Source organism: Didymosphaeria variabile, assembly GCF_027946475.1.
Source record: "Didymosphaeria variabile strain IMI 356815 chromosome Unknown scaffold_2, whole genome shotgun sequence".
Lineage (NCBI taxonomy): Eukaryota > Fungi > Ascomycota > Dothideomycetes > Pleosporales > Didymosphaeriaceae > Didymosphaeria > Didymosphaeria variabile.
Genome location: NW_026611621.1, coordinates 2109967 through 2133558, shown reverse-complemented (window position 1 = coordinate 2133558; position 23592 = coordinate 2109967). Strand labels below are relative to the sequence as shown.

The window sequence follows — 23592 nt, the reverse complement described above, 5'->3', positions numbered from 1 at the left end:
TGCTTCGCATAGATTGTCGAACGCTTTTGGCACCTTGTCTTCGAACTTGGAGAAAGGCGCGGGTCGAGTGGTCCGTGCGACCGTAACCGCGTTGCTCTTGGAGCTTGAGACATCTTTAACCCCACTCGCAAACACCTGTATTGCGCGCCCTCACCCCCCGAAGTCGCTGCACAGTCTTCAAGATGGATATTGACATGGACATAGACTACGACGCAAGTGCGCAGCATGCGACGGAAACCACGCAGGTACCTAAGCCCAGCGCGCCTGGGCTGACTCGAGAACCTAATTGTATGCGCTCAGCAGATAAATGAGACAATTGCGAACGATGCGTCTTTGCCTGCCGCGTACTACGAGAACCTCGATGAGCGACCAGGCCGGCAAGTCGAGCAATGGCCTGAAAGCCTTAATCTCCAAGGCGTGGACAACTTCGATCCCTCGGACGCCATTTACTACCTTATAGAATCAGGCGTGCCACAAAAGATCAAGCAGCAACGCTGGGTTAACGACTCGTCTCTCAACCTCCAGTTTCACAGCGCCGAAGACGCCTCGCTAGCTTTGCAGCAACTCACCGACCCGGAAGCCGGAGACCCTGCATCCATACCGGCGGACGCTCCCCGTAAAGCGAAACCGTACAAAGACCGCACACTTATCATACGCCAAGCGAACTCTGGGGATCAGAAGCTACGGGGCGCTGCTAATCAAAGCAAGTACTACGAGAGGAACCCAGATGTTCGAGGCGGAGAGAGGCGTGGAGACCGCGGCCGCGAGCGAGAGCCGCGACGCCGTGCACCCCCTCGCAGAGACTTTCTAGACTACGGCGAAGAAGAGCCTGCAAGGGACAATATGCGAAGGTATAGCGGTAATTATCATCCTGCTGGAAACGTGCTGACACTTCATGGCCGTAGTGGCGACGAGCAGATGCGCGATGGCTCCGACTACGAGAACCGAAGAAACCGAAGAAACGGCAATCGCAATCGCGATGATGGTCGACTTAGAGCCTCGGACGTCGACTCTTATCGGCCAGGTTCCAAGAGGTACGCGTCAACGTGCTGGTTCAGATACGGACTCTCACTAACTGGCTATAGTCCACGAGAGTCACGGTTTGGACGCCTGCGGGGCCGCAGTGCTTCGCCAGCATCAGGCGACGAAGGTGACGGGCGATATGGTTTCACGGAAGCAGGAACATCCACGCGCCGTCAGTACAGAAGTCGAAGTCGCAGCCGGAACAACCGCCGACGGAAGGAGCCTAGCGTTGAGCGGTGGACACACGACCGTGCAAACTACGACCGCGAGCAGGGCCCACCTGCCCGCTGGGCGAAGGACACGTCTACGGTATGTCGTTCCAACCGTTTAAATTCGTTGCTTTGAGCGATCGTCGCTGATTGGGGTGATTAGCCGCGATATGGTGATGCTTTTTCCAGTGAGAGCAAGCACCGTCGGTCAGACGCATTTGACGAGACCGCGAACAGGAGCGGAGGATCACTTCTGTCGCGCATGACCAAAGATGGCCAGCCCCTCGCTGCACAAGGTCGATCCCTCGCATCTCGTATCACACGCGATACGGATGACTCTTCATACGGACGACTTAAAGATGATGACAGCACACCCTCATACGCTGATTTCCCGGAACCAGCACCAAGACGAGGCTTGGCCAGTCGCATCACTCGAGACGACGACGATTTGGAAGGCATCAACATCCGGGGAACCGCGTCACAAGGTGGCTTCTCCATTCGAGGCGTCGCTGGCGGTGCGTAATACACCACCAAAGCATCGATACCTGATCACTTTGATTCCCGTCGGTTGCAAGTCCAGTCCGTTTGTGGTGTACTGGAGCTTACGTACTTCAGAGGAGAAGACCGTCTTCGAAATACCTGTTGGCCAAACACTGCGCGTGACGGACTGGAAATTACATGTACCAGGAGCAGCCCATGGTTTGGATAGAATCATAGTGAACATCAATATCAGCCCATTCTTCAGCATCCTGTTTACGATATCCTCTCTGGCGTAAGGAGCATGGGATTGAGCATATGGATTTATGCATGAGAGGGTGGGTGGCGACGGCGTCTACAGTAGTAGAGCGGCTTCTGTGACTTTGTTTTTGGGTGGGAGTAAGGACAGCGACGGTTCCTATTAGTCAATGAAGACTTGATATAATACTCTTATGTGCACCACTCACTGTGGGAAACCTCGTCCCGTTTTGTGTGTTACTGATCGATGCTCGGGTGAGCTACATCTCTAAGCCATCATTCCACCATGACGACTATGACCATTACTGACGTCTCTTATACAGCATATGGAGGAGTTCAAGTTGGCTCCGATACTAAAGGATATATCGAAAGACAGACCGACAAGACTTAACGTTTGGACAAGAAGTGACGTGTGTGAGATTTGGCTTCATATAGACATCTGAACAAGTACCATGCAGATGGGCATGTGCTTAAAGACAGACGTTGTACTCGTTATTCTGCGAAGATTTTGGATGTCTTCTCCATACATATGCGCCCGATTTTCTTGAGCATGCCATAACGTCCACCGTGATAGGGGCCATGGAGTCACCCTTATGCCCCCGATCCCCGTGCCTGACGTTTCGCGCGATCTGTAGCCAACACCTTGCCCCAGGAGTTGTTTAAAGGATAAGAGGACCCGCGAAAATGGGTGGGCTGTACATAGAGCGCCAAGTGAGGTCGGCGTTATATCCGATTGGGGTTGAGCTCGAGGAGATAGACGACATTCGGTACAATGAACGACAATTCTAGACGAGACCTCCATGGCATCAAATCAGCACTGTTTTGATCTACCACCTCCTCCGCCGAATCTAGAGCCATAAGCCTGGACTATCTGGGTTCCGGCTCATGTTACGTGTCTGTGGCAAGTTCCAATCAATGTCTGCCTGCGACTTACGTATAGCAGAATAGAAGGTGCGGACAAGGTTGGGCCTCATATGGCTGTCAGATTAGTGTCCCAGGTTCCACTGGGTTATCCGCCGAGTATTGCCTTTAGGGACGGGCGGAAAACATCCGGTCGTTGTGGATTTTGGACGCACCCTCTATGGCGAGAAGTTGGCTTTTGTTTGGACATGTTACAATCTCGATCGAAACAAGTGCCATAGTGAATATAAGCGCGATCAGAACCCCTCCATCCTGTTTTCGGATGCTCCAGCTCCTCGTATACAAACGCAACAGACATAATATGATGTTGCGGTCCTCTGTCTTTATGTGATCCCATGGACCATGCTCCAGCTTACTTTTGAGAAGAGAAAGGCCGAGAAAAGAGCGAGTGAAGAAGGTGGAGAACTGTGTTCTCTGCCTCCGAAATGTTGTAGCACAGCGCACAGGAGCCATACATCATTCCAGTGGTCTTTCGGAACACTCCATACGACTCCATGGGCTCGTGGGTTGGCCATTGTCAAACCGCCGAGTTGCACCTCTCACTGCGCAAGAGCCACAAAGCATTCACAGTGTTCTTCTTGGATCACTCCGCGAGACTGGATCGAGAGCGCTGCGTAATATCGGAAGGATTAAGCCGTACACCTACCGAAAGTATGCCCGCGCTGGGTTCGAACTCTTGATACCCATGCAAACGCTATCGATGTCAGTCTTCGATGAGTACGTGCTGAATGGCGGGAAGAGAGCAGCGTCAAGCATTACGTGTGCCATACGTTGTAGTGGAGAGAACAGAGCATGTTAATAATAGGTAGTACTTTCGAAACATCCCACGCGACTTCATCTTCGCCTTGTATTCCTTGGAGCTATTGCATTGTACAACTCCCATGCGTACCCCGGTATCAAAGTGAGTCATTTGCTACCCATCAAGCCGCTGAAGATCCGAATAGGTTGACAGAGCGGGTTGCCATATATCACGAGTCATCTGTACAATCCTGCGATGCTCGTTAACAGGACCGTGTGGCATGGTATTCAGTGACAATTGATGATGATGTAGACGATTTTCAATTGATTGCAGGATCAAGCAGCCTACGAAGCCCAATTACCGAACACATCTAACGCCAAACGGGATTCGTATCCGAACAGTCTTAAGGAAAACGCGCGACCAGCAGGATGATCGAGCGCTTAAGCATCGACCTTTGCGGCGGTATCTGCGACTTCGCTGGCTGTCTTCGCGATCTCTGCGTCTTCACCGTCCTTGACCGCACCATCTGTGACTGGAGGCGCGTTCGGCCCATCAGCAGTAGTGCTCCCATCCACGATCTTCTTAACCACGGCAAATGTTCCGTCAGGGCTTCCTGGCTCGGCCGCAAGAACCTTGCCAGTCTTGTCCACCACGAACACACCACGTTTAGCACTCTTTGGTCCCTTCAAGCCAATGGCCGAGATGAGCGACTGGGAAGGATCGCAGAGAAGCGGGTAAGGCAGGTTCTGCTTGGTCTTGAAGGTAGTGTTCGACTTTGGGCTGTCGGTGGACAGTCCGTAAATTGAGAGACCGCCGACGGTCAAGGGCTCGTACGAATTGCGGAAGAGGCATGCCTGCTTAGTACCTGCGTAACAACCCGTCAGCGCGACGCGCAATCAACGTGCTCGAGGTGCGCACTCACATCCAGTTGTGGAAGCCTTAGGGTACGTAAAGAGCACGACACCGCTCTTGCTCTCATCCACCAGCTTCGCGAGCGTGGTCTTGGTTCCCTCATGCGTCTCGACATCGCCACCGAAGCTGGTGAGCGTGATGGTGTCACCAACCTTGGGCGCAATTGCGCCCTTCGCAGGGACAACGGAGTCTCCGGAGGGCTCGCCGTTGGACTTGCCGGAGAAGTCCTTCACGGCTCCGACCTTATCCTTGATGGCTTCCTTGACCTTCTCCACCTTGGACTTGGGCGCCTTCTTCTCCTTCTTCGCTGGACGCACGGGCGCGGGAGGGGGCGTCTTGCGCTTGCGCAGCTCAACCATGATGGTGGATTGCGAATAGAGTCGCGTAGCTTTCCGGTGGTCAGAAATGCGGTCGCGACGATGTACACGCGTCGACGATGGTGCAGAAGGGAAAAAGGACAAACAGCGCGGAGGTGGTTGGTATCAGGTCTGATGGCTGCACGAGGGCCTGGCGCTTACTCTGCGGCGGTAACACGACGAGCTATCAAGCTGCGGCGTACAAGGAGGCAAGCGCGAACAGCTGCGACGGAAGGGGCTCTGGTGTATCAGCAGACGGGAGGAAGCATGTCAGTCCGGAGCACGTCTTCAGGGCTAAGAGGTGGGTGGGAATGAGGACAGCCTCGCTCCTTGGCAGAGGTCCATTCCATTTCGATATTAGGCAGATTGCTCTGCCGGGTTTGCTTCAGCTGCGGGAGCACTTGTGGAGGCGCGATGCAAGCTGATTGGATTGAAGAGCCATCCGGGGTGGAGGTGAGAGTGAACTGCAGGAGCTCAAACCGCCGGGAGCCAGGACGGAAGTAGCGCCGCTGACCAACCACTTTCGGAGACGAGCATGGCCTCCGCCGCGTCCACTTCATCTCCAACTCTCTATGAACCCGTGCGACGATCCGCTTGCCCTCGCTACCAAAGCTGCAGTGGCCGTCGACGACGCTGTGCTGCCCCACCATGATCAGCTTTCGCAGGCCTGTCTCCCTTCACAATCTGCCTCGGTCAATATCCAGCTTCTGGAAGCCATCATGGACGTCACTCATCTTGGAATCATCCGTTAGTCGCGGAAAGCATTGCATAAGTCGGACTGCATGCACAACCGCAAACTTCCTGTTCGGCTAACTATCGAAGTGCGTGGAACATGCATCCGACCTCCAGCATCTGCATCATGACTCGCGGCTCTAGAACCCAGAACATGCGCCGCCGAGAGGCCCACTACAGACTACACAGCGTAGCTACCAAGGTTCAAGTAAGGCCTAACCCAAACGTGCCACGCTGAGATGCTCCATCACGTTCTTCGTGCCAATTCCGAGACCTCAATCCTTGCTGTTATCCGCCATCTCAAGTGGAGAGGACTACCTTCGCTCCTCAATCTCTTCGCCCTCGTCACTAACATCCTCTTCCTCCTCAGCAAGTATCTCATCAATCTCGCGCCTCCTCCTCTCTTTCTCCGCCATCTCTTCCTCGGAAAGTCCAAACCCTCTCCTACCATCCAAACTCTTCTGAACGATCGCCCCAGGACCCTGCCTCTCCTCGTACCCCATATCCACAGCCGTATCCACGTAACACCCCACCCTCCCACACACTTCCCCTCTCTCTCACGGTCATCGGCCCAGGACTTACCCTCCACCTCTTCGTAACTTCCTCCTCCCTCACCGCGCACCCTGTCATCAGCCCGAAAACCTGCGACACCTTGTCGTACACGAACTTATGCGGGCCGTCCACATCATCTGGATTCCTCAATATTCCCTTCCCAGCAGCGTAGCGCGGGTGGTTTGGTGGCGGGCCGTACGTTTCGAGGACGACGGCGTGCGAGCGTTGGACGCGGCGGAGCATGTTCTCCCAGATGGAGGTCGGGAAGAAGATTGCTTTTGACAGTTTAAGAACTCCTGTCCCTTTATGTGTGTAACCTAGGATCAGACAGTCTGTAGCGCCTGCGAAGTTGCTGTCGTGGCCTATCACGATTTGTGGGAGGTAGATCTGAATCGGTATGCCGTGGGGAGAGGTCGCTTGAAGGGAACCAGCTTGGGGCGATGTTGCCTGGAAAGTGCCGCTTTGAGGAGAGGCGAGCGAGAGGTTACCCGTGAGGCCGGCTAGGGGTGTCATGAGCGAAGCACAACTGTGATTGAGCCCTGCTGAAGGAGGCGTGAGATGACGAGGTTGAGACAGTTGTAAGGCTAGATTGGGAGGTGGGGGAGCGCGGTTGGATCCCTGCATCTCAAGTGCGAACGAAGTTACGGCTGGACTTCGAGGAGAAGCGTACTCGTTCGGAAACGGTAGCAATCGCGAGGCTGGAGAACTTGGTGCGGGCTGAGGTATACTGGATGGTCCTTGATCTTGACCTGGTGAGATTTGACCTAGTGAGATTTGACCTAGTGAGATTTGACCTTGTGAGATTTGACCTTGTGCAGGCATTGTAGTTGGCGCAATGTTCCGACTAGATTGGAGAAGGGCTTGCAGCGCAGGTGAAATTGCTCGCGGGCCACCATTTCCCTGCACTGAACTTCCAGTCTGCGGCTGTGTGACCGTAATCGCTGGGATGTTGCCTGAAGCAGACAATGAAGAGTTTAGTAAATGTCCGTCTTCCCGATGGTCGTGAATTGGTGCGTTCTGGGCTTGAATATGTTGAGTGCCAAGAAGATATCCAGCCATTGCGTTGGTTCCTTGTGCATCTTGACAATCCCAAATGGCTTGCTGCACAAAAGGTGTTACGATCATATTAGGTAGCGAACGCTGCTGGGATAAGCTACTCGTAGCTTGTGCCCCGCCAGAAGGAACAGCAGTCTGCTGCGTTTGCGGTTGCGACAGTCCCATACCTAGTGTGTACGCGCTGGAGAGTGGTGGTCCAATGTATCCAGACGATGGGTTCGACTGCGCAGCAGCTTGCATTGCAGCTTCCATTGGAAATGGAGGCGGAGGGCGTGCCTGTGATTGTATCTGCGCTTGCTGCAAGCCGATCTGCGCCTGGAACTGCGAACTCATCAAAGGATAAGCGGCACTACCGTGGGCAGCCGCAGGAAGATGAGGCGACTGCATCTGCGCCAGTCTCTGCCAGAGAAGCTGTTGCTGTGACTGTGGGATCGACGGAGGAAGAGCTGCGTCAAGGTTTGGAGGAAATGGGGGTTGAAATCCCACTTCTGTAGACGTTCCATTGGTGGGACCAGTCGCTGAAGACTGTATTCCCCCACCTATTGTAGGCTGCTGTGGTTGTGGTACCTGATTATGCGTAAACAATTCCGGGTTGTTTCTACGGATAGCTGCTTGCGCCTGTGGGTTCAACAGTGGCATAAGGTTGGCTAATTGGGTAGGATTAAGACTTCGCAAGTAAACTGCAATGTTTGGGAACGCAACAGGACCAGGCTGTGACAGTGGGGTCGGTTGAATAGGGATTGGCGGAGCTTGTGGAGGAGTTAAACCAGAAGTTGCATCCATGGCATCGTTGCTCTCTGGTTCACGCTCATCTGGGTCGATGTCGTCCGAATTACTATAGTTATCCTCGTCTTCGTCGTCATTGTCCGTATCTTCATCACCGGGAACTTCCCAACGAGTACGCGTTGGCATAGGACGTGCGATAGCATGCTTAAAAACCTTCGACTTCGGTTTTCCCAACATTGGAGGAGGAACGGCCTTCACAGGAGGGTCACGGTCCTTGTTGACCATACCCTTCACTCTGGCTAGCCATGCAGCGACCTGGTCCGGACGGCCTGAGGTTACTGGGGGTGGCAGTCCTGGAGTTGGTGGGATAAGAGCTGGTGGAAGAAGGGAATTCGGATTCACTGTATTGGTCGTTGCAGCTATCCTTGCTTCCTCTGCTAGCTGATTACTGATGGCGATCTCGCGTTGCTTCTCACGAAGCTCCTTCATGCGCTGGTTGTCTAAAAATGCCGCGTGAGCGCAAGGCTCCTCTTTGTAGTAATTGAGCCAGCCATCTCCGTTCATGTCTTCAGGAGTATTCATCGGGCTCATGGGCTGTAGCTTCTTATAGTTCGCAATCTGTGTCGCCGTGACGCCAGCCTCCTGCAACAGCCAGAACGCGCGTTGTCGATTCTTGAAACACGCTGCATAGTACTGCTGGCGCTTTTGATAATCGTGGGGAACATTAATTAGCGGTGGGAGAGGTTCGTCGTTCAGATTGATCGGTCGTTGAATGCCAAACTTGACCTCCCGATACTCCAGGCGCTCACTCTGTTCCGTCAATCGCTCCATATCTTCCAAGGCTAGTGGCTTTTTTCGCTTCGTGAACCTTTCGCCCATCTCTTCTGCAGCTTTTTCAAGACCGTACTCTTCCATGTCGTCGCTGTCGTTATCGAACAGCGGAAGCGGGTGGTACTCGAACAGCCACAGGCTCGGGATCTCCATGCGTAGCGCAGCTTTCAGCGCCCGACCGCCGCCTTCGTAGTAGTCGACCCATTGGTAGAGGAACTCAATGTAGTTGGGCACAAGCTTGCTGTCGACCTGCACGATATCGATGAGGATCCGTAACATATCTTCCTCTTGGAACATGTCCGGGTGGAGCAAACGACGCTCGATTCTGGTGTACGCAGGTGGCTTTCGCTGTGTCAGCTCATTGGTTTGCGCCGCAGAAGATAGGGGGTCTAATCGTGGTTTCTTCGCCGCAGGCGTACAGGGCGCATCTGCGTTTGGTTTGTCCACCTCCCATTGCACACACCAGGTCCAGGCCTCTTTGTGCTCAAGCTGTGCGCTCCGTGCGTAACGGTCGGTGAAATCCTGAAGCAGCGCCATATAAACCTCATGATTGGTGTCGACTTGGTAAACAAGTATGCTTCGGACGTACTGCTCGTATGGCACGAGCGAGGGAAACGGCTCCACATTGCCAAGTACATCCTGCAGATTGAGGTAGCGGTCGTCAAATAAGTCGAGAACCTTGCCGTGTGACGCCATCGCGGGGAGAGCGAGAGCGGGGCGAAGTGGTGTTGCGACGGTAGAAAGGTGGTGTTACTTATAGTGGTGGATAGTACGGCGGCGGGGCAAGTCGACCGTGACAAACGCGGAGTGGTGGGCGGCTGCAAACGAGTCTATTGTGACAGAAGCAATAATATCTGCGTTGTCAAGGAGACGTAGAAAGGAAGTGAAAGTGACGGATAAACAGGCACGTGGAAGGGAAGAGCACGTACGAAGTTGCAAAGGATCAATAGGAAACGCGCAAATCCAGCCAAAAGCCATGAGAAAGCCATGCAGTCGAATACAGCACACACAGCACACAGCATCTACCATTCGGCCTCGTAACTCAGCGTCGCTAAGAAGGGTATCGCCACCCACTTGCCCACACTCTATACCCATGATCGCGTCCACAGTAGCAGTAGCCATTCACGTCTATTTCTGTTCCTTGATCTTGTGCACAACTGCACCCATCCTATCCTCTGCATTCTCTCTGACTCTTCTCCAATCGGTCTCGTAGACGCCCTTCAAGCTTGTCTCGAGAGCTCTATTCCACTTGTCCTTCGCCATCTCTGCCAATCCTGCGGGAACAACACGCGCTACCGGTTCCGGTGCTGGCGGTTCGGGTTCGACTACGTTCTTCAGCACGTTTTGTTGTTGACGCAGGAGTGCGGCTTGTGTGATGCGGTTTCTCGTGTGGAGCGATATGGTAAGGTAGAGGACTGAGGCAGTCAGGGTGAAGCCCCCGAGCTATACAATGCGTTAGGAAGATCTCTTGGCGTCGAAAATGTGACCGCAGGCACTTACAAAGCCAGTTGTGAAGCCCATAGTGGTCGTGTGGGCGTGTGTTGAAAGGTTATTGAGCGGCGAGCGCGTAGCGACGCCAGGTACTGCGCGCAAGGCCAATGAGTGGGGAGAAGAGACCGGATGAATTCAGCCGGTGAAGGCCAGTACGAGCAAAGGGAAATAGCGGATGCGCGTCGCAGTCAATGAGGGCCGATCTCGCGATCAGGTTCAGCGTGCAGTGAGGTCAGACGTCCGTAATGATACGGAGCGGGTTGGTTCGGAGCTTTTGTTCAGACTCCCCATCCGGGCATGTGCCCCAGGGTTTCATGCCTCAGTTACGGAGCGAATTCATTCGGAACACTTTCAAACTTCCCTAGAATTGCAGGTGTGAAGAGTGTCCTACATCGGTAGTGATTACTACTTGGTGAGATAATTTCATGATCAAAGCCCAGCACGGCCACAAGTATTTACCTGAGGAAGTACGGCAGTACCGTAAGTAGCTGTTGTATATGACTCAAAAATTCACTTGACTGTTAAGAAACTGGCCATGCCTCTGAACTGTCCGTGATTAGGAGAAGAAATCGGTAGACCACGAACGCGTGCTACGGTGTAAAGACCTGAGGCCGCCAGCATGTACGTAAGGAACCTTGGAAGGCGTGAAGTCACGACCCGTAACGGTCGACGACGATTCATAGGGTACCAGAATTTGTATAAGTTATGTCCGTTCATAGACTACGGGCAACTACTCCACACTTATCACAACTGCGCTATAATCACAGCAACCGTCACGCGCAGCACCATAACGGACGCACCCATCCTACTTCCCGCTCCTTCATACTCCGTAGGCTTTGGACCCTTCTGCGCTGCCGCCTCACTCATTCCATACGTCTCTTTCCCTCGTGGCACAGGGAAGTCCTCAGTTTTCAGCGCCTAAGGCCCATACGGCTCAAAGCCCCCACTAATACCTACCATTCTTATGCCCCGTAGAGCCTTTCACACACTTATCCTCAAGCTGTAGGAACGCATCCCTTGCCTGATCCATGCGGTATCCGGATCCGAAAAGCTCCTATGCGTATAGAAGATCCTGCAGTCGGCAGCTTCGTAGATGTACTGGAGCGGCGTAGAAGTTTTGTCTCCCTTTCGCATCTCGAGTTGCACTTGGGATCGCGTCATGCCGTCGCCGGCGCGCTTTTGCAGTCTGACACAGTTTGAAAAACTGGGAAATGACTCCTGAAACTCGATACTGTACTCTTCGTTTTTGGGGTCGAATGTGATGATCTTGAGGACGGCGATGTCGTCGTAGCCCTCGCCTTCCAGAAAGTATCCGGCGACAGCACCGCTAGTGGCATAAACAATTGGTTCTGGGAAGCGTGCAGGCACACCTCGCGCTTGTGTAGTCGGCAGCTGTGGTACTCGCCCTTTGAAATGACAGCCGCTTCTCCAAGCTTGCTCTTGTACTGCGGCTCCCAGATATCCTAGTCGTTGTCACCGGCACGCGCACCAAAGATGTCTCCCTGACAGAATTTTTCGTGGAAGGGCTTGCCTTCCTTCACGTCTGTAAAATCTTCATTTGTCCACGCCGTGTTTATAAGTTCGATAGTTGTCCCGTTGGCGAAGGTAATGTTGGTCTCAGCACCATCAAACCGAGACTGGACCATAAATGCCCCGGGTGTAAGAGTATCACCCTTAGCCCACAGGCTGTTGATTCGACCATCGGTGTCACGGTATTGCTCCCATTGCGCGAGGTTCTCGAGGTATTGCCAAGCGTCGTTATCGTTGATCTTCGCGACATCTGAGATTTTTGTCCTCGGTGATGTTTCCATCTGCGACCTTCAGTGCATCGAAAGTCACGTAGAGCTTCGGCACTGCCACACCATCGTCCGGCAATGCTACGAGACTGACATCCCACCGCCAGTGGAATATCTGCAGGGGTCTGGAACGTAGTTGAGATGGTAGTCACCGGAGCGCACCGTGATCTTTTTGATGGCCACTTGCACCTGGGACTCACTCTCGAATATCTCTAGATTGATCTTGATCTGGTCCAGCTCAGTGATGAGATCTAGTGAGCCGTTTTCCCGATCGGCAGGCGGGTTCTTGAGCCAGGTGATGTCGTAATGCCATTGCCATGCGATCTTCAATTCGTCGATAAGCCTTTTGTCGCCTTCCACGTCCACTGATATTCATTTCAAGCAGTGGAACCCCGATCTTGCAGGGAATGACAAGACATCCTGGGTCCGTAGAGTTGCAATGTATGCGCAAAGGTTCGGCGTTGTTCACCCCTGGGTTGCTACATGCACCAACAATGGCCATTGAGCCCAGCAGCAGACTTCTCCGCATGATGCTGAAATTGACAAAGAAAGAGACGAGAAACTGAACAATACTTCATAAAGTCAGAACGATCTTCAAAATGAGTGACGAAAAGAGACGAGTGAATGCAAGGCGGCAGTATTGTGACCGAGAGCACGCGATCAATGGTACGCCACGCAGCATATGTTCGAAGGGTCCTCTCTATCCTATAATTAAACAGCAGTTGCATCCTACCTCCAGATGGCAGCCGAGCATCGTCTTGACATAAGTGAAAGTGGGTTTACCCGGCCCCAAGGATCGTGTTCCCGCGAATAGGATGCATCTAACCCCTAGCGACAAACGAGCCTCATTTGTAGAAGGCTGAGCGAAGCAGCTGCCATTGGAAAAGAAAATGCGCCGTATTACGCCAGAGCACGATAGAAGGTCCATGCGTGCGGCTTGTCGTGCGATAGATTGGCGATGTGAGTGGTTTCAGTGAGCGCTGGCAAGCCACGAGTTTCTTCCGAGACAGTCATGCTGTACACCCTTCATCAGATCAGTGCAGAGGCAATCTATAGCAATAGCGTCGCAGTGCTCTCATGATGCTCCGAGTTGTTGATGAGGATGCGCTTCATCTGGAGTCCAGAGGTAAAGCATGGGGCCAGTACGAGGCCTGCGGGGCTGAGGACCAAACATTTGGCGGAGGTGCTCTCTATGCCACAGAAAAGATTATCCTTACTAACAGTAAGTTTAGACTGCACATCCCTTTCGACGGTGCATCGCCGTTTTGCTCCTTGAGTGTTCACCACCTGGATGATATACATGTGTTATCATCGATTACGAAAGTTCCTTCCCGACCTTATCATGGCTCTTGGTAGCTTTTCACAAGATCTCAGCTAATCTAGATGCTATAGCAGACTATTTATTGGCCAGATTCTGTTGAAACTATATTTTTAGGCCTGGTAGACGTTAGAATAGGGCACCAAGCTGTCAAAAAGCCAAGTAGGCCAATGATCAGCCTCCTATAGTATCTAGGTTGGCTGAGATCTTGTGGAAAAAGTTGCCCAGAGCCATGATAAGGTGGGGAAGGAACTTTCGGAAAGCACCGATAGGCAGACCCATGGTTGTGACTCCCATCTGATCGTTCACCGGGACTGTTCGGGGTCAGGGCTGCTTCGCTCGAGTATATCGTGTCGTATAGTGAGACATGACAGCAACCGATACCGAATCAAACGGCGTAAAAGGCAGACTATCCTTGAAGCTGACCGTGAAGCTGCTGAGGAACATCTTGGCGAATCGTGGTACTAGTTGAGAGACGTAAGCGGGCACAGCAAGTTGGCGAAAGCTTCGCGCAACACCTATCTTGAGTGTTTCAAAGGCTTGGCGAAATGCGCGAGTCAGGCCAAGCTGTTCCTCCTACTATTGCAACTCAAATAGGATTTGCACCGCCTCATCTAGTGGGATTGCTTTCTGATTCGGCGCGGAAGCGGGGACAAATGGTTCCTCACGGGATCTGTGGTTCCGAAAGAATTTAAATGGTGTGTATATTTCCTGATTATTTAAAGTGACCGCTGGACGGTCGATGTAGCAGTAACGATGGCTTCCACGGATCCTTTCCCAGTCGTGGTACATCGCATTGCCTCAGGGACGCCCAATATCGTCGCGTACGAGAGAGCAGTCTGGACGCAGAGGAATGCACTCGTCTTCATTGGAGGCTTTACAGAAGGCCCCCATACCAATCTTGTGGTCGATGCGATCGTACGCAAGTTGAATGGTTCAGCATTCAGTGTTTGGGACCTGCGCATGCGAAGCTCGTACACTGGATTTGGGTATTCCAGTCTGTCCAACGATGTGCAGGATATATCTGCTCTGGTCTCATACCTTCGTACGCTTGGCAAGCAGAAGATCGTCCTTTGTGGAGCGTCTACAGGTCTGTACCTTTTCTTTCATGTCTCACATATAGCTGGAGTGTCTTACAACATGCAGGATGCCAGGACTGCCTCGAGTATGCGGACCGCGAGAAGCATAAGAGCGCTCCAGTAGACGGCTACATCCTTTTGAGTCCCGTCTCAGACAGACAAACAGCGGGCCTTTTGATGCCTCCAGACGACTTAGAGAGGGCCAACCAGCACGCCCAGGAAATGATCGCCGAGGGCAAACCAAACGATGTTATGCCGACTTCCTTTATTCCTTTCATCTTCACATCCCCAATCACGGCATATAGATGGAACTCGCTCGCAGCCAAGGGAGGCGATGACGATTCCTTCTCCGCGGATCTCGATGATGCCACCGTCAGTGCCAAATTTGGTCGAATTGATAGTCCTATACTCATGCTTCCTGGCAAAGAAGACGAACTCGTTCCACCTTCTGTGGACAAGAAGGAGCTGCTGAGTCGATGGATCCAGGCCTGCCCGAAGGGAACTGTGAGCAAATTGTCGGTTTTGGTTCCCGAGGCTGACCACGTCATCTCCCATCCTGAGGCGCAAGAATGGGTTAGTAATTCAGTTCTGCGTTTCCTCGAGGCCCTGCTAGAGCAGTTCAGTTTGGAGCAAGGAGAAAGGCAGTCATCTTAATCAAAGTAGATCAGCTGGAAGTTAGATCAGTATGCGTCAGATAAGCTACGCTTAGCTTTGTGCCCAGATTGTCGGTCATGGTCAATCCGGCAATAACTCAATCGATCGCACCAGAGAAGCGTCGAGGTCGACTTCCGAGTGATCTACCGCAATATAACATGGTGATATCCAACGATATGCATAAATATCTTCACGAAGAGAGTTTGAGTGCGGTCTATTAGTTTGTGTTGTGAGTTGTTCGGCCGGCCTTCACGTGCATAAAAATTACGTAATCGCCACGTGCGTACCTTTATGTAGGTGGTCTCGCCGTTCATAAATCCAACACAACTCGCCTCCACCACGATTGATTAGAAGATTTGAATGCGTAGAATTCAGCATTTCTATCACCCTAAAAAGTTGCATCTCACCGGTGCTAAGCTTACTGAACGCTGTTCGTGCCACAACACCACAGCATGTCCGCTGTTATAGAAAACCTCAAACCACTGCATCTAAAGCCGGTGCGCAATCTGGATCCAAATGCGCTACCCCTTGAGGATTCGAAATTGCATCTTCTACTATGCGCTACCGGCTCAGTGGCCACTATCAAGATCCCGAATATGGTGCAGGCATTGTCGAGGCACGCAAATATCTCGATTCGCCTCGTCTTTACCAAAGCCGCCAAAAACTTCCTCCGGGGGCAAAGCGCGGAACAGCCAACATTAGAGGAAATAGAAGCTCTACCGAGTGTAGACGGCATATATGTCGATGAGCATGAATGGAGTGAGCCATGGGTGCGCGGCAACAAGATTCTCCACATCGAACTACGGCGCTGGGCCGACATCATGGTCATTGCGCCACTCAGTGCAGGTACACTCGCGAAGATCACACAGGGCTGGTCAGATAACTTGTTACTCTCTGTTATACGCGCTTGGGACACGACTGGCGAGGTGGACCCCGTGCGCAACCTTCAAGGCGACAACGGCGATCCGGAGGGAGCACGGCAGAAGAAGAAGATTCTGGTTGCGCCATCGATGAACACCGCCATGTGGAAGCAGCCTATCACGAAGAAGCAGGTGGACATATTGGACGAAGAGTGGGGTGCAAAGAATGGCGGATGGTTTGAGGTGCTCCTACCCATGGAGAAGCAACTTGCATGTGGAGATGTAGGAGCGGGCGCTATGAAAGACTGGAGAGAGATCGTGGAGGTCATCGAAGACAGACTGGGATTGAACATTGGTCACGAAGCTGACGCGCGCTCGGTTTGAAAGACCCATCTACCAAAGACGATGTTCAAGCACCGGCATCTCGATCTCATTTTCCGCCACAAGACGTGGACAGTTATCAACACCGATCAACACCTCTACTGTGCCTCAAAGTCACCTGCGCCGTTTCGGGACTAGCCAATACTCCATTTGAGATAAAGCATGCATGTCATTACTTATCTGGCGTCATATTTTGACGGAGGAGGGTATGGACAGCCGTTCTCAATGCTGGCAATCGATAGTTTGCAAAATCAACGTGGAACGATGGCGTAAGAACTTTTGCAATGCACTGATGCATACCAGGATAGGCCTGCACGAAACTCGGTGCCAAGATGGCACGTGGATGAATTGAGGTGAATGAGGTGAAGTCACCTTAGCCTGACCCGCATCGCACTGCGCCGCATGGAGCTGGAGTCTTTGCATCTGACACTAGACTCCATGCCCTAGAAGAGCAAAAATGTTCACACCTTAATGGTCGTTCATTTCAAGACTCTATCCCCCAAGCCTGAACACACTTAACAGGATGGACGATCTACCTCAGGGATTGGACGACCGCATCAGCGATCTCCTCAATCACAGTAATCTGAAAACATTGACAGTCTTGCGCAGAAACTAACACACTGCTGAGCGCGCTGCAGGGGTGTACAATCGCTTCACGCTCTATTGGTTCGACGAATCAAGACAACGATTTCATGATCTGCATGAGAAACATTCACGTCGACTCATTCTTTTACGCCATCTTGACGACCACACCGCGCTGTCAGGTCTGCGTCTCAGGAAAATAGAGAAAAGGAAGAAGAACGACGTAGTATGCTCCATGCGAAGTTACGGAAGACGGTGAGGAGTGGCATCGTTACGATGTCTACATGGACATGGCCATTTGACCAACAATCAGCGGCCTGGGCATCGTTCCGAGTCGCGGCGTTCGAAGAAACACTTACGCCATTCCTTGCTGCCTTCGCTAAAGCAGCGGCCCAAATGGCGAAGGTGGAGGAAGGGAGGTTGTGGGCACGCTTGGAATGGAATGTCGATGAGATCGAGCCCCTGGTGGATTTTGATCAGTATGTGGCAGAAGATCCTATCGAGCCTCTAGCATGAGATGTTGCGTATGTTGCACCGGGTATGAAAGCATTGACACACAGCCCGGTGTGGAGGTCTCCACGTTACGGCAGATGTGGGGAAAGACGGCGAAGTGGCGACCTGGCCGCGAGTTGCATGGTGTTTTCAAACGATCGGAGAACATGACGTGTTAGAATTGATAAACAGAGCAGTGGGGTGATAATGAGTATGGGAATGGCCTCGTGGCTCGCAGAGTTTTCGAGCGCCGAACGATTGTGGTATGGCTCGAGTCGTTGCCTATCCTTGTCGCGACATCAATTGATGTACGGCGACGTCGAGAATGGCACCGTGTACGAAGTTCTACCAAAAACAGGCCTATCCGTCCTATATACATAGTATGTTCCAACAATCCTTAACTCCTTCAATGTCCGAAATTCTCTAGTGAGCTTCGCCCGCACCGGAAATACCCGGTATGTCCGCTGCGCCTTCAATTGATCGTACTGAGTCCCAGCATTCAACCACTATCCTTGTGCTCACTAATTCCCTCGCGGAACGTCCCGTAAGCACAAGAAGCCAAGCCAGGACTCCGGGGAAGGTCCCGGACATACAATAATTCTTCAATCCGGAGACACCTCTAGCGGGGCAGCTGTAAAACATGATGTAGTGAACATCCCCGGTAGAATTGATTCGGCTATAAAAGCCCATGAACGCAACCATGTCGTCACCTCATTAAGTTTCAGCACCTCTACCTCCAATACTCCTCCAATACTCCTCCAATACTCCTCCAATACTCCTCCAATACTCCTCCAATACTCCTCCAATACTCCTCCAATACTCCTCCAATACTCCTCCAATACTCCTCCAATACTCCTCCAATACTCCTCCAATACTCCTCCAATACTCCCTTTCCACTACACGCCATGTCTCTCAAAACAGCTCCCCTAGGCAAAAATGGTCCTCAAGTAAATCGCCTTGGCTTCGGCCTTATGGGTCTCTCCGTCTTTTACGGCAAGCCCAAGCCCGACTCCGAACGTCTCGCCCTTCTCGACGCCGCGTATGAGATGGGGGAACGTTTCTGGGACACGGCTGACATGTACGGTGACAACGAAGATCTTCTAGGCAAATGGTTCAAAGCCAACCCCAAGAAGCGCGAGCACATCTTCCTCGCTACAAAGTTCGCCAATCGGAAAATGGACGATGGATCTTTCAAGATTGATTCAACACCGGAATACGCCAAACAAGCTTGCTACAAGAGTCTGGAGAGACTGGGCCTGCCAAACGTGGATTTGTACTACGTGCACCGTCTGGATAGAGTGACGCCTATTGAGAAGACGGTCCGAGCGATGGTGGAATTAAAGAACGAGGGTAAGTTCAAGCATTTAGGGATTAGCGAGTGCAGCGCCGAATCTCTCCGCCGCGCGCACGCCGTGCATCCTATTACGGCCGTGCAAGTCGAATATCACCCGTTCGCATTGGACATAGAATCGGAGCAGATCGACCTGTTGCGCACTGCGCGCGAGCTTGGCGTTGCCATTGTTGCCTACTCACCACTGAGCCGTGGAATGTTCACAGGGGCTTATAAGTCTCCTGATGACTTCGAAGAGGGCGACTTCCGTAAGAAGGCACCGCGCTTCTCGAAGGAGAACTTCCCGAAAAACTTGAAGCTTGTTGACCAATTTGCTGAGCTCGCGAATAAGAAGGGTGTTGCGACAGGGCAATTGGTGCTCGCTTGGGAACTCGCGCAGGGTGAAGATGTCTTTCCTATCCCAGGCACTCAGAGGTTAGAGAGGCTTAAGGAGAATGTGGATGCGTTGAAAGTGACTTTAAGCAAAGAGGAAGAGCAGGAGCTGCGGAAGGTCATGAACGCTGCGGATGTTGCGGGTAACAGGTACATGGACTCTTACATGTCACTCACCTATGCAGACACCCCGCCACTGTAGAATATTCTTGGGAAGGTCTGGTGGTAGTAAATGTTGATAAGGCGAAGTCTCGACCAAGTGCAAGAGTGGCCCGCTTTTCGACTAGCTGTTGCTACTGTGGTGCCATGTTCGCAGGTGAAAGACTGATGGAGATGTTCGACGGAGGCAAAGGAAACCAAAACCGACATTCGTGGTTGGTCCTGTTCAAGTGATCCGTTATATTAGTGTCCCACATCACATTTTGCCATCACATTTTGCCAAAACGTATTTTGCACTTTCGAAGTTGTTCATTGAAACCCCACCACCTTAACATATCTCATGACGCCGTCATATATTCTCCCAGGTGATATGCCAGTATAACAGACAGCCGATGCTTGTCTGCCCCAAGGTTGGGAATATGCGTGATAACATCCGCTGACCCGTTTTGAAAACCCCGACGAAGGCAAATGGCGAAGGAAACGTGAAGAGAAGGCGCTTAGTCGAAGAGACCGAAACCCATATCCTCGTCGGACTCCTCCTTCTCTGTGATTTGTTAGCGTCCGCGCATTGCTCCTATAGTGTTGTGACGTACCCTCCTCCTTCTCGGCAGCCTTCTCCTCGGCTGGTGCGTCACCGCCGGCAGCGGCGGCAGCACCACCGGCAGCGGGAGCAGCACCGCCGCCTGAGCCGACGTTCAGGAGCAGGTCCTTGACGTCCTTGCCCTCGAGAGCCTGTACCATATCAGAACCATCTATCTTGCGATTTTACGATTGTGCGCACCTTGGCGAACAGCGATGTCCAGATGGGCTCGACATCTTCGATCTTGGCGGCCTTGATGAGAGACTGGAGCTTGTCGGCCTGCGCATATTAGCATCTGCAATCCCGCTGCGATTGCGCGGCAGCCCGTACAGTGATGTCGACACCGTCATCCGCGAGGATGAGGGCGGCGTAGGAAGAGGCGAGCTCGGCGTTAGACATTGCGACTGTGGTCGGTTTTTGTCGAGAGTGGTGATGCCGGAACGAGGTGTGTGAGTGGTGTTCGACGAGGTGTTTTTGTGTGGTGTAGACGTTTGTGGAGGTCTGCTTAAGCGAGAGCCAATCGGCGAAACCAAAGCGACTCCGCCGAACATCTTGGCTTTACAGCGACCGAGGCCGTGTTATAGATCTGCATCCTTTGAATATCCCGAAAGATGTCATCCCGATACCGCGGTTCGCCCAGCGCTTTGCAAGTATACCTAATGAGCTGTAGCGAATACGCACTTCCGGAGTCCAAGTACCTTTAGTCCTCGAGGTGTTGGAATTAGCCCACGCAAAGAATCCGCGCCCTGGAAAGTACATAAGGGACCGTTATTGCGTCCTCTAGCTAATGTGCATCAGTGGCAGCAATTACGGGCAGGAGTTGAAATTACAATTCTAACCCAGAAAAGGTAGATGTGATGCCTATGCGCCTAAAGGGTGCGATGCCCAGGAGCTATGCTCGGATGTGGTGCCCAGAACCTCGTATCAGCATAAAGAAACCTGTCCGATTCTTTGTTTTTGCGATATCAGGAAGCCGGACAGCGGAATGCTTTGAATTTCTCGTAACCCGCTTTCTATCGTTGGCTGTGATCAAGTGGAACCTTGGAAATGGTGTGTTTTCGTGACTACGAGCTATTCCGGGTCCGCGCGGAAGCAGGCGCCGAGACGCCGACGGGGCGACGTCACTTCCCCTCATGCAACTTTCCCAAACGGTCCACTGTGACACCTGACCGCTGCTACATCTTTTGTTTAATTCCAGTCTACAACACTTCTGCAGATCCACCCCACACAAAACCTGCAGCCAGCATGACGGACTCACCTGCGCCGCGCATTCCGTTGGACCCGAAAGAACAGCCCATCCTAGACAAGTTGCTCGCCGTGCGGACAAACCTGGAATTGTTGAAACAGGACCGCTCAACCTATGTAAAGAGCCAGGATGTCATCGGCCTCTACGACCAAGTCATCGAGCAGGTAGAAATTTTGAATCAGATCCGAACAACGAAGCGGCTCGAGCAGAACAGAGGTTGGTCATAAGATTAAGATTCTGTTGAGAGGCAATATGCTTACGAACCCGACTTCCCATAGTCGACACCGTCCTCGACGACTGCTTCCAACTCGTTTCGCTGGCCTATATGACGATAGGGAAGAATCATGAAGCTCCCGCAGTGTATGTACTTCCGAACGGTCACTCTAGACCCTCCTTGTGGTCACGTGCTCATGAATGAATAGGTATTCAGTCATCTCAACAGTCAAAGTAAGCTACGCGCGTATATCTTGGACATTTCACCCCACCTCAAACCTTTTGTTGCTTTATCATAATTCAGAAGCGACTTTTGTAACTTCCTCTCTGTCCGATGGGTCTGCGTTGTCTTGGGATGTCGATCACTCCAACCTGATGCTGCATGACACCTAGGCGGTTCTGCTAACGGTCTACAGCGTTTACTGGACCACCTTGAGGAAGCCCACTTCTACTCCGCAAAAGATCTTGGAGCTATCGGTCAGATGCTGCAGAATGCGCGGCGCTACATGGACCGGGGCAAGGACACATATACTCCTTCGCTGTTGACATTGCTCGAGGCACGAATCCAAGTCTGCGAAGAAACGATAGCTAGGCTGGAACTGGCGCATTCCCACCTTACGCCAGACTTGAGCCCGAAGTATGAGAAGCTTGTTTCCATTCTCAGGTCATTGTGTGCATGTAATACTAGATCAAAGTTTCCCGAATCCGAGGTCGACGAATTCTTAGTACAACTCAAAGAACTTCAGACAGAGCTTCGACCATATGGAATTCACGCCTTCTCTGAGGAACGCGAAACGAAGGAGGAGAAGCTTACGGAAATGATCGAAAAGCTCACCTTCACCCAAGAACACCCAGAACCTGCTCCAGCAGCAAAGGATCTCATCGAAACACTTCTGCGACGGAACTTTTTATGGACCAATCTAATGAAAGAGAGGAAAGGCCGAATCGCACCAGCCTTCCAGGAGATATACGACAAGCTTTTGGGCATCCGTAACAAGTTGGAGAAACTCTCTCTAACTCAGGCGTGGTCCCTCCGTGAGACGGATCTATGGAATTTCCAACGGCAGCTGGACAGAATTGATGAGGCACGAATCGATGGCAACTTCATCGACGCGCTCGGCCGTCCATCGGAGCTGTACGAACAAAGGACCTTACTCTATCTATTGCGCAAGAGCTATGCCATGATCTTTCAGTTGATCGCCTCCTCAGAGCCCGTTTCGGAAGCGCTTTTGCCCATCTACAACCAACTCACAACGCTCCGGAAGTGTCTTTTGGAGGTGAAGAAACTCGGAGGTGTCTCTTCCCCACGGGAGCTGTATCCTTATAGCATGAAGGTCGGACGCTGGATTCACATAGTGAGCTCTGCTAACGTCAGACAGTTAAACTCCATCGATAACATGCGCGTGGACGGGAAATTCGTGGTTGGTGATGACATTCCAGACGGACAAGGAAGCGTAACGCAGCTCCTTGAAGAATGCTTTGAACTAGCGTACGAGCTCCGCAACGATGCAGAGGACAGCAGCTCGGCTGGAGAACAGACCCCAGCGAGTGAAAGTGGTCCCGAAGGTGTGACTGCGGCATGATCGCCAGACTTTACAGGCGCACAACGCTATGCTTGATCCTGAAGCGATGAGGCTTCTCTTCGTCCATTCGCCAGGACGCTTTTGCACTTTGAGGTACCTTTGGATGATGTTTGTTGATCTTCGCGTCGGACCGTCCCTACCATTATTACATTCTTACGATGTGAATGCAACCTGGGCGAAAGGCTAGAATGTTTCACGTTGCATCCTTTCTTGGGTTTTTCGCTGGGTGGCTGTTTGTTGGTGGACCGGTTTCATTATACTGTTTGTATCCATAGCTGATATGTCGTCTAGTCTAGCTGTATTTGATTAAGCTGTTCTATCTCGTTTTCAGGCCGAGGTGGAGGTGGAGCGTCTGCATCTTTGAAAGTCAGATGGTCGCCATACGATATGCCTTTTTGTATACGTCAGTAACCCGAGTCTTGAACCTGAGGCTTTTGATCGGTCTCACAAAGCTCTTCACCAGCTGGTATGTCCCGTAATGCGCGATACGTGATGATCTGGCGCAAGAGATCGCGTTCCCAAACTACATTCTGCTCTTGGGAGGAGTGGTTAAACATGGAGCCGAGGCCAAATATTATTGCCTGGGTTTTCTGCTTCTTGCCCTCCCTATGTCCTAGGGGCCAGTTGCTTGGAAAGCGGTCAA

General features: G+C 52.2%; 10 protein-coding genes across 10 annotated transcripts; 5 read left to right on the top strand and 5 right to left on the bottom strand.

The window, feature by feature from the left end:
• Positions 1 to 182: 182 nt before the first annotated feature.
• Positions 183 to 1755, top strand: N0V89_002413 (uncharacterized protein; the record flags this gene model as incomplete). The annotated part of the gene is made up of 4 exons (XM_056211223.1): positions 183 to 245; positions 301 to 1034; positions 1086 to 1332; positions 1396 to 1755. 4 exons carry the CDS (start codon positions 183 to 185, stop codon positions 1753 to 1755), a joined length of 1404 nt encoding a protein of 467 aa, XP_056074696.1.
• Positions 1756 to 4067: 2312 nt separating this feature from the next.
• On the bottom strand, positions 4068 to 4898 carry DOT5 (thioredoxin peroxidase dot5; the record flags this gene model as incomplete). The annotated part of the gene is made up of 2 exons (XM_056211222.1): positions 4068 to 4492; positions 4550 to 4898. The coding sequence occupies 2 exons, from the start codon at positions 4896 to 4898 to the stop codon at positions 4068 to 4070; spliced, it is 774 nt and encodes a 257-aa protein (XP_056074695.1).
• Positions 4899 to 5941: 1043 nt separating this feature from the next.
• Positions 5942 to 9488, bottom strand: N0V89_002411 (uncharacterized protein; the record flags this gene model as incomplete). Its single annotated transcript, XM_056211221.1, has 2 exons — positions 5942 to 6109; positions 6210 to 9488. 2 exons carry the CDS (start codon positions 9486 to 9488, stop codon positions 5942 to 5944), a joined length of 3447 nt encoding a protein of 1148 aa, XP_056074694.1.
• A 432-nt stretch (positions 9489 to 9920) lies between these two features.
• Positions 9921 to 10313, bottom strand: N0V89_002410 (uncharacterized protein; the record flags this gene model as incomplete). The annotated part of the gene is made up of 2 exons (XM_056211220.1): positions 9921 to 10235; positions 10293 to 10313. The coding sequence occupies 2 exons, from the start codon at positions 10311 to 10313 to the stop codon at positions 9921 to 9923; spliced, it is 336 nt and encodes a 111-aa protein (XP_056074693.1).
• A 1433-nt stretch (positions 10314 to 11746) lies between these two features.
• N0V89_002409 (uncharacterized protein) lies at positions 11747 to 12498 on the bottom strand (the record flags this gene model as incomplete). Its single annotated transcript, XM_056211219.1, has 3 exons — positions 11747 to 12094; positions 12212 to 12444; positions 12492 to 12498. 3 exons carry the CDS (start codon positions 12496 to 12498, stop codon positions 11747 to 11749), a joined length of 588 nt encoding a protein of 195 aa, XP_056074692.1.
• A 1655-nt stretch (positions 12499 to 14153) lies between these two features.
• N0V89_002408 (uncharacterized protein) lies at positions 14154 to 15130 on the top strand (the record flags this gene model as incomplete). Its single annotated transcript, XM_056211218.1, has 2 exons — positions 14154 to 14487; positions 14544 to 15130. The coding sequence occupies 2 exons, from the start codon at positions 14154 to 14156 to the stop codon at positions 15128 to 15130; spliced, it is 921 nt and encodes a 306-aa protein (XP_056074691.1).
• A 452-nt stretch (positions 15131 to 15582) lies between these two features.
• N0V89_002407 (uncharacterized protein) lies at positions 15583 to 16374 on the top strand (the record flags this gene model as incomplete). The annotated part of the gene is made up of 1 exon (XM_056211217.1): positions 15583 to 16374. One exon carries the CDS (start codon positions 15583 to 15585, stop codon positions 16372 to 16374), a length of 792 nt encoding a protein of 263 aa, XP_056074690.1.
• A 1976-nt stretch (positions 16375 to 18350) lies between these two features.
• Positions 18351 to 19370, top strand: N0V89_002406 (uncharacterized protein; the record flags this gene model as incomplete). The annotated part of the gene is made up of 1 exon (XM_056211216.1): positions 18351 to 19370. The coding sequence occupies one exon, from the start codon at positions 18351 to 18353 to the stop codon at positions 19368 to 19370; it is 1020 nt and encodes a 339-aa protein (XP_056074689.1).
• A 454-nt stretch (positions 19371 to 19824) lies between these two features.
• On the bottom strand, positions 19825 to 20306 carry ALTA12 (60S acidic ribosomal protein P1; the record flags this gene model as incomplete). The annotated part of the gene is made up of 4 exons (XM_056211215.1): positions 19825 to 19871; positions 19921 to 20059; positions 20109 to 20186; positions 20238 to 20306. 4 exons carry the CDS (start codon positions 20304 to 20306, stop codon positions 19825 to 19827), a joined length of 333 nt encoding a protein of 110 aa, XP_056074688.1.
• An 846-nt stretch (positions 20307 to 21152) lies between these two features.
• N0V89_002404 (uncharacterized protein) lies at positions 21153 to 22949 on the top strand (the record flags this gene model as incomplete). Its single annotated transcript, XM_056211214.1, has 5 exons — positions 21153 to 21369; positions 21432 to 21513; positions 21576 to 21600; positions 21783 to 22700; positions 22746 to 22949. The coding sequence occupies 5 exons, from the start codon at positions 21153 to 21155 to the stop codon at positions 22947 to 22949; spliced, it is 1446 nt and encodes a 481-aa protein (XP_056074687.1).
• Between the last annotated feature and the right edge of the window lie 643 nt (positions 22950 to 23592).